The sequence below is a fragment of the Salmo salar genome, chromosome 05 (assembly GCF_965601325.2).
Source record: "Salmo salar chromosome 05, fSalSal1, whole genome shotgun sequence".
Lineage (NCBI taxonomy): Eukaryota > Metazoa > Chordata > Actinopteri > Salmoniformes > Salmonidae > Salmo > Salmo salar.
Genome location: NC_138295.1, coordinates 23042140 through 23052231, shown reverse-complemented (window position 1 = coordinate 23052231; position 10092 = coordinate 23042140). Strand labels below are relative to the sequence as shown.

At 39.8% G+C, this 10092-nt stretch overlaps 1 protein-coding gene across 2 annotated transcripts in view; it reads right to left on the bottom strand.

Annotated features, from left to right (window-relative positions):
• Positions 1-1469: 1469 nt before the first annotated feature.
• The window catches only part of wu:fb13g09 (ATP-binding cassette sub-family C member 5), a 57818-nt gene continuing 49195 nt past the window's right edge, over positions 1470-10092 (bottom strand). For both annotated transcript variants that reach the window (XM_014199096.3, XM_014199097.3), the window contains exons 26-29: positions 6845-6923; positions 6433-6546; positions 5777-5941; positions 1470-2846 (exon numbers count right to left, since the gene is read on the bottom strand). In XM_014199096.3, the coding sequence (XP_014054571.1) occupies positions 2742-2846; positions 5777-5941; positions 6433-6546; positions 6845-6923 (463 nt within the window). In that variant the 3' untranslated portion in view covers positions 1470-2741. The remainder of the gene's footprint in view (positions 2847-5776; positions 5942-6432; positions 6547-6844; positions 6924-10092) is intronic.

Sequence of the window (10092 nt, the reverse complement as noted above, 5' to 3'; positions counted from 1 at the left end):
CAAGGATCTCTCTGTACTTTGCTTCGTTCATCTTTTCCTCGATCCTGACTAGTCTCCCAGTCCCGGCAGCTGAAAAACATCCCCACAGCATGATGCTGCCACCAGGCTTCACTGTAGGGATGGTGCCAGGTTTCCTCCAGACGTGACGCCTGGCATTCAGGCCAAAAAGTTCAATCTTGGTTTCATTAGACCAGAGAACCTTGTTTCTCATCGTTTGAGAGTCCTTTAGGTGCCTTTTGGCAAACTCCAAGCGGGATGTCATGTGCCTTTTACTGATGAGTGGCTTCCATCTGGTCACTCTACCATAAAGGCCTGAATGGTGGGGTGCTGCAGAGATGATTGTCCTTCTGGAAGTTTCTCCCATCTCCACAAAGGAACTCTGGAGCTCTGTCAGAGTGACCATCGGGTTCTTGGTCACCTCCCTGACCAAGGCCCTTCTCCCCCGATTGCTCAGTTTGGCCGGGCGGCCAGCTCTAGGAAGAGTCTTGGTGGTTCCAAACTTCTTCCATTTAAGATCTGTGCCCCGACACAATCCTGTCTCAGAGCTCTACAGACAATTCCTTCGACCTCATGGCTTGATTTTTGCTCTGGCATGCAATGTCAACTGTGGGACCTTATATAGACAGGTGTGTGCCTTTCCAAATCATGTCCAATCAGTTGAATTTACCACAGGTGCTCCAATCAAGTTGTAAAAACAAAGGATAATCAATGGAAACAGGATGCACTGGAGCTCAATTTCAAGTCTCATAGCAAAGAGTCTGAATACTTAGGTAAATAAGTAAACATATGTAAACATTTGCATTAATGTCTAAACCTGTTTTCCCTTTGTTATTATGGGGTAGTGTGTGTAGATTGATGAAATAAAAAAAAGTTATACATTTTAGAGTAAGGCTGTAATGTGACAAAATGTGGAAAAAAGGGAAGGGGTCTGAATACTTTCCGAATGCAAAAATGTCTCAATGGGACTCCTTGTGTGATTTTTGGTGTCGATTATCTACGTACCATGTCATAATGGAGCACTTCCCTATACCGAACGTCCATTCTGGCTCGATGTATACCCCAAAATGCATACATGTATGACCTTAGACCCTCTACGTTGGGGCCATAGAGATGTCACTACCATTCAAATTGTTCCATGCCTTCTTTCATGTTGTATTATGAAGTTAATAACATATCAATACGTTGTTTTGAGAATATTGTTGTTTTATAATACATTTCATAAAGCCAGTTGTCCCAATTAACCGCATAAGGGTCATAACATTCATGCAGTGATTACCACAATTTATCTGTGTCTGATAGTGGTTATCATACCAAAATATAGCTCACAGATATTATCCTTGCCACCCCATAGTGGACTAATATGTGAAATCTGGCCCTCTGGCCCATGGACTACTGATCTAATTCATTATCAGATCATCATGCATGCCAGGAAGGCACCATATGCGAGAACAATGAATGCAAGGACAATATTTCAAGTATGAAAACATTTTTATTGGTAAAGCATTTCTATGACCAAAAAAATCTTAACATTTAAGAATAAAAAAATATAGCAAAATTACAATCTCAAGTCTTTTACAAGGCCATCTTTACGATTTCTCTAGCAACATATTGATTTTTTTTTTAAGGCATCTAGATGTTTACGATCCAAAATGTCATCCAAAAACACTGATTTGCAGACATTGTCTGTGGTTGTTTGGAACAAAAAATATACTCAAAATACTCAGTACCTTTCATTATTTGTTCCACAACTCTGTTTTGCTGTTCATCAATCTCATGAATATAACTGTGCTTTATTACTACACAACAGAATGATTACACGTTATAAAAACGACATTCCTGCCATATACCCTGCAACAATACAAGAGACTATGTAGATACAGTTCCGACATACCAGAATATGATTCACCCAGAACATAACGCAACACAAATGCAATTCCAAAAAGCATAGGCTACAACATTACTGCACAACGAATGACATAACTGTAGAGGCACATATACACGCATCTGTTAGGATTCACTGAAATGATTACCATATAATAATCTGCCTTATTAAAACTTGACATATTATCAGTCAATATATTCCTGACCTTGCTCATGTGGAATGGTTACTTTGGTATATCAAAGTGATTCTTTGGAAGTCTCAGTTGCCCAGTGATTTGACTGATGAATGTGCTGGCTGTATTGATTGCAAATATCATAATATAAAATCCATTCCACCAACTAGCACTGAGGCTTATACAAGTGATAGGTTCCTTCGAATTATATCAGTGAAATATAAAAATCATTTTACGTTCTCTTCCAAGTCTCACTGATAGCCCTGTAGAGAGAGGGTGAAAGGAAGCAACATTCAGTGTTAACAGACGCTTCAGTGTTTCATCATGGAATATAAAGTGCCATTGTAGAGTCATTGCTCTTTATTTGCACTTTCTCCTTTTGCCTCTGAGAAAGGATCTCTTTCCACACAGCAGTAAAGGTCAGCAGGTACGATACTCTCAATAGATCCACATCTTTGATGCGTCTTTTGGAACATTGTCATCATACTCATGACGTCATCATTGGTTTTTGAAATCAACAGACATCACTAGATTTAGCAGCGTTTGTAAGAACCTCTGTTAATGCCTTCTAAAATAACATCTTACTCGCTCCATGGCAGGATGGTAATCTTCAAAGTTTGTGCAAGTCATGTCCTCTGCTGTATTGCCTCGTTTTATAAGAGCTAATTTGTACCCATTCGACTCGGTTCACTGCTCTGTGTCACTGTGCTTGCCGTTAGATGCCTCGATCATGGCACGGAATCTGGAGTTGTCATCTGCCAGCAGGGCAGCAGGGGTGTCGAACTCCAAAATCTAGAATGAAGAAAATAAACAAGTTCTGACCAACAAGTATTTCGACCCACTAGAGAAATGTTTCCTTAGGTACACAGTATTATATCAAATATTTTGTTTAGTATATGCTGTTAACCCTTTACACTCGTACCAATATACAGGTTGAAAATGTCAGATTTGGACACTGATAAGTGCCTAAATTGGAACACAGTGGCTGTACAGTAACATACTATACATGAAGTCAGAGCTCAGGCTCTGTTCTTCACAGCGCTGTATGGGTTTTGACTGACAGCCGTTCTGAACTTGAGCACCCCGCGACAAGAAATTGACCCCATCCCTCCTGCTAACTGTGCAATTTTCACAATTTTCTTTTGTCTGAGTGAGGGAAAAGCTGTAAATTAAGAGGACTCAATGCATTTTGAAATATGAGACGTTGAGGATTACAATGAAAAATACCACTGATGTCAAACGCCTGTTTCCATATCATAAAACTCATGTAATATACAGTGTCAATGTTTATGATCACTATGTTTGATGTACAGTTACAAGATGACATGGCGTTATACCCTGGGTTGTTCTGAACAGAATGAGCCTGTTTGTTGTATTGTGATAAATTTACCACGGACCACGCATCAATGCACTTAAGACTCCATTCTAAGCCCACCAAAATGATGTTCTGCTTCTCTGAATTGCCTTGTGAAAGCCTAGCAGTGTAATATTGTATTTTATAATTTAGCTAGTCATGTTGGCAATAGAACAAGCTTTCAAATTGTGCCCACCTGTCCCAGATTGCAATATATAATGGACTGCGTAAACAACAGTAATTGTGTAAAGGCAGGAGTTTGCAGGGCTGTGTTCCAAACAAAACAACTACAAGTGTATTTGCTCTAGTTCCTCAACAGCACAGCTAGGAGAGCTCAAAAAAGCACCCTATAGTTGAATACTCTTCTGCATTGAAATTACTTAGGAACTGGGCACACTTTGGAGAAGTGTGACACCACTTGGAAACACCAGTTAGACCTCTCACTCAAATCCATGTCATTTCTTGCTCTTATGTTGCACCTGTCCCACATTTTCCAGGAATAATATCATCATGTTATTGAATGTATCCATAGTATCTTCAGATTTTGTTATTGTCAAATTAGGTGAAAAGTACAGTCAATGTAAAATGCACAAAAGCAACAGTGTAATGTTTGGGTTCATTATGTCAGGTGAACTGTTGTGTCCTCACCTTTAGTCTAATAATGTTCACACAATCTCCTAACTGTTCCTGTTTCATTGTTACCATGGTCATGCATGTGTTTTCCATATTTCTTCTGTAAGAAACATTTCAATTTAGTCCTATCCATATAGGCCAATTCCCACAAGTGTAAAGGTGTTAAATACAATGCCTTCAGGAAGTATTCATACTCCTTGTCTTATTCCACGTTTTGCTGTTTTACAGACGGAATTCAAATGTATTATTTTCTCACCTAGCTACACACAATACCCCATAATGACAAAGTGAAAACATGTTTTTAGAAATGTTGGCTAATTTATTGAAAATGAAATACAGAAATATCTAATTTACACAAGTATTCACACACCCATGAGTCAATACTTTGTACAAGCACCTTTGGCAGCAATTTCAGCTGTAAGAACTTTTCACATCTGGATTGTGCAACATTTGCCTATTATTCTTTTCAAAACTCTTCAAACTCTGTCAAATTAGTCGTTGATCATTCCTAGGCAACCATTTTCAGGTCTTGCCATAATTTAAGTCAAAATTGTAACTTGGCGATTCACGAACATTCACTGTCCTCTTGGTAAACAACTCCAGTGTAGCCTTGTGTTTTAGATTATTGTACTGCTGAAAGGTGAATTCATCTGTCTGGTGGAAAGCAGACTGAACCAGGTTTTCCTCTAGGATTTTGCCTGCGCTTAGCTCTATTCCATTTCTTTTTTATTCTGAAACTCCCCAGTCCTTAATGATTACAAGAATACCCATAACATGATCCAGCCACCATTATAATTGAAAATATGAAGAATGGTACTCAGTAATGTGTTGTATTGGATTTGCCCCAAACATAACACTTTGTATTAAGGACAAAAAGTTAATTTCTTTGCCACATGGTTCTGCAGTATTACTTTAGTGCCTTGTTGCAAACAGGATGCATGCTTTAGAATATTTTTATTCTGTCAAGGCTTCCTTTTTTTCCACTCTGTCAATTATGTTAGTATTGTGGAGTAAAGACAATGTTGTTGATCCATCCAGGTCTCTCATATCACAGCCATCTAACTGTTTTAAAGTGACCATTTGCCTCTTGGTGAAATCCCTGAGCGGTTTCCTTCTTCTCCGGCAACTGAGTTAAGAAGGACGCCTATATCTTTGTAGTGACTGGGTGTATTAATACACCATCCAAAGTGTAATGAATAACTTCACCATGGTCAAAGGGATATTCAATGTCTGGTTTTTACATTTTTACCCATCTACCAATAGATGCCCTTCTTTGTGAGGCATTGAAAAACCTTCCTTGTCTTTGTGGCTGAATCTGACTTTGAAATTCACTTCTCAACTGAGGGACCTTACAGATAGTTGTATGTGTGGGGTACAGATATAAAGTAGTCAATAAAAAAATCCTGTTAACCACTATTATTGCACACAGCGTGAGCCCATGCAACTTATTATGGGACTTGTTAAGCACATTTCTACTCCTGAACTTATTTAGGTTGGCCATAACAAAGGGGTTGAATACTTAGCCACTGGTATGATTCAATAGATACAAATGGTTACAAGTCCCTCTCAAATAAACACAGAGCTAAGAGCTGTAGAACATAGAAGAAATAGAATGATATGTCAGTCTCAAATGGCACCCTATTCCCTATAGGCCCCGGTCAAAAGCAGTGCACTACATAGGGAATAGGGTGCCATTTGAGACACATTCTATATGTCTATGGTGCAGAAGACCCACCTGTCCCTGGTCCAACACCATGACCCTGTTACAGCTCATCACAGTGTTGAGGCGATGGGCGATGATCAACGTGGTGCAGCTGCTGAATGACTCGCGGATGGTCTCCTGAATCAGCCGGTCTGTCTCTGTGTCGATGGCTGCAGTCGCCTCGTCCAACAGCAAGATCTGGCAACCAAACACATGTCACATTCAAGCACACTTTGCAGAGGTTCAATCACAAACGTTGGTAGAATAAGGAAGTAACCATATAGAAACAACATTGAATATGGATGTGTATATTACAATCTTAAGGAGTGCTATAACTATGTAGGACTAGTCCCTAAACGTCTTTTGTCGTCATCTTCAGTTGATTGAATTTCCAACTGCATTGTATAGAATCAGAGTGACATTACAACACAAGCCATGTGGTGGCAATGTTACGCCTTGGAGAAGCTGCTGCCTTCTGCCCGTCTTATGTGACTACCTCAATATTAGGATGTGAGGCACAAAAGCTTTCCTCTGTGGTAACAGAAAAGAGAAAATCAATCTAACTGCCCTTGTCTATTGTCCTGTGTGTGTGTGGTGTGGAGAGAAAGAGACGTGATGCAACGCTAGAGTGTGTGTGTGTGTGTGTGTGTGTGTGCGTGCGTATGTGTGATGTGTCTGTGTGTGTTTACCTTGCTGTGTCTCAGCAGTGCTCTTGCCACACACAGTAGTTGTCTCTCTCCCACTGAGAAGTTCTCTCCGTTCTCGGTCACCTCGGACTGGAGGGAGTGGGGCAGTTGGCTGATCTGAACATGACGCACAAAATGGAGTCAAAACACAAGCCACATATATCGTTTTCAACTGTTAAAAAATCTCTAGTGGGAAACTAATCTTGCACAGGTCTAGGATTTGTTATCAATTACTGTCAGCGCTAGTAACACTATCAGAAGGTGTACAAGGCAATGAATACATAGTATGATGTCAACACACGAGGACTACTTGACTTTTGTATACAGACATTATCAATATATTTGGGGTTAAACTGACATAGCAATGTATTGCTTACTCTATTTAAGTTAACATTTACCATCTATCCCTACTTACCATCTCCTTTATATGGGTCCTCTCAAGTGCATCCCAGATCTGGGGATCTGAGTATTGATTCCATGGGTCCAGATTGGACCTATTTGATAAGGAAAAATAAGAATAAAGAATCAATCTCCATCATTGTAAACAAGCCTAGATAACAGTACAACAAGAGTCAGGTGAAGTTACCCGTGGGGTCAGTTTGACATTTACCCCACTAATGGTTAAAGGGATACTTTGGAATTTGGGGAAATGTCCTACTTACCCAGAGTCAGACAAACTCATGTCATGGACACCATTTGTTGGTCTCTGTGTGTAGTTTGAAGGAAGTTGACAGTAGCATATTGTTAGCTTAGCGCAATTGTTGGAAGTCTATGAGTATCTACTACTCAGCTCCTCTCAAAAGCATGGAAATCAACCTAACTATTTAAAGGCTGGGTGGTTAGCACTTTGTACTCTAAGTATTCATTACAAGTATATATGAAATTATAATGTTTTTATTATAGTTATTTCTGGAACTATGTTCTCCGGACTACGCATTTCATTCATCGACGGTGGGCGCAAGCATAGGCTGTGCGCAAGTGTAAACACAGCAGGCCAGCTGAGACAGCGGCAGTTTGAACAAGTTTGCTAAATAGATATCAAGTAACCAAAGTGTGAGAAGATAAACCTCACAAAAGAAAAAGAGTAATTCAGACTGCCAATGCTCGTCCAGAGCAAATATTTTTACCTCGCAGCCGTGACTGTGAAGATTGTTGACACTGCTGGAAGTTGAGTGACAAAGTTAAAAGGCATAAAAAAAACTCCCTTGTTATTGTAATGGTGAGAGGTTAGCATGTCTTGGGGGTATGATATTTGTGCGTCTAACTTTCTCAGTCATCATTATTCACGATTTATTCTGGACTATCTGTAATCATGGTAGCATCCACATTAATGTAGAAGTGTTTAGAAACATTCTATTCTTATTTACAATAAAAGTGACTACAAAATGACAACACATTATTTACCATTAACTTCTATTGGGCACAAAATAATCAGAAACACAACCAAAACAAACAGCAAATGAAACCAACAAATTTAAAGGAATATGGGACCAAATACTAAACTATTAACTACTTTAATACAGATAAGTGAATTTGTCCCAATACTTTTGGTCCCCTAAAATGGGGGGACTATGTACAAAAAGTGCTGCAATTTCTAAAACGGTCCACCCGACATGGATGAAAATACACTCAAATTAAAGTTGACAGTGTATAATTTCAAATCCAAAGTGCTGGAGTACAGAGCCAAAACAACAAAAACATGGTCACCGTCCCAATACTTTGAGCTCACTGTATATTTTTGGAAAGTTGAAAGCTTCCAAAGTTTTGAATAGAAAAAGGTAATTCAAGACAGTTGATAGCCTTTTCAGCATCAACAGACATTATTGATAAAACTATATCTTGTTTTTTAGCGTATTGTATTGAAACATGTTATTGTATTTGTTTGTAAGGGTCGATTTTTTATAAACCTTGTTTGATTGAGTTGCCATGAATATAACGTTAGCAAGCTAGATAATACTCTGACCAAGGATGGCCGAAAGTTAATGGTTTGCTCTGATTTTTTATGACTAGGGGACTATTATGAGAAGATGGAACTGACAAGCCACAAGATGAGAAGTTTCCTGACGGATACAGCGGCCCCATCAGTGGTCATTCTACGCACGCCAGAACAAAGTGGAATGGGGTTAAGTGTGATGAGATCTTACATTATCTGATTGATTGAATAGTAGCTAGCTGCTCTCGTGATAAAATGCGATAGGCCCGTCACTTTTCTTGTGGATAGGCTGTCCATTACATCTGTGATGCCCTCCGCTCAAAGCCAAAGAAAAGCAGAGTAAAACAAAATGACTAAGAATGCTCAAAACTATGTGCTCTCCTTTTTTCATTATTCAACATTGAGTCTTTATTCAACTTGATTCAAGTACTTTCCAACTATTTATACATTTTCCACATGCTTGAGAAACAAATAGATTGACTTGACTTTATAGTGTTAGCTATGTAATGCATGACATCATGCCACTAAATCAGAACATCTATTATGTCCTTCTTCAAGTGTGTTCTCCTTTGTATATTTCAAATGATTTTCCCCATTTCCTGTTCCCTTTATTGCTCACTCTGGTTTAGATAGAAGACGTGCCTGCTGTGGACAGTCCACAAGGAACGGACTCCATGTTTGCTGGAGTAACATCACATTCAGAACCAGAATAGAGGACAAGCCTCAACTTTTGCTGGTAAGAACTCAAAATAGGCAATCAATGTTTACACTTCAGCACTTGTTTTGTCATATTAGGATGGTAATGCAATCATTGACGTGTCCAGACACATCTATTCTAACAAATGAACAGGTAGCCTAACTGCCCCTCCAGAATAGCTTTGTTGACTTGGGTAAATTGGAGGGTTTCTTTGGTGAATGGCGCTCCCTTTCAAGTGTGCTCAGAGGCACCCTTTTTGTAGTGTGGGACCTGACTATATCCACTACACTAATCTGATCAACTGCATCCAGAAGTGACCCATATGTTCTTTCTGTATGTATGGCAACATCCTTGTTTTTACATTGTATTCACTGGTTTATCAGCTCCTCTTTCCTCATTTCAGACACTCCAAGATTCAACTTGTCCACCCAAAACAATCAAAATAGTGGATTGCCTGGCCAATTATGTCAGCCTACCACACAAAGATTCTGGAATGACCTGATGGAGCGCGTCCTGAAGAGACACATGGACAAATCCAACATAGCCCCATCCCAAATACCCTTGACAACAGCGACATAGGAGTCACTCAGAGTGCAACACGTGGAAGGGAATCATTCACTGTAGACTACCACTGGACATAACAGCACCCCCATACCATTCACTGTAGACTACCACTGGATATAACAGCACCCCCATACCATTCACTGTAGACTACCACTGGATATAACAGCACCCCCATACCATTCACTGTAGACTACCACTGGACATAACAGCACCCCCATACCATTCACTGTAGACTACCACTGGATATAACAGCACCCCCATACCATTCACTGTAGACTACCACTGGATATAACAGCACCCCCATACTATTCACTGTAGACTACCACTGGACATAACAGCACCCCCATACCATTCACTGTAGACTACCACTGGACATAACAGCACCCCCATACCATTCACTGTAGACTACTACATAACAGCAGCCCCATACCATTCACTGTAGACTACCACTGGACATAACAGCACCCCC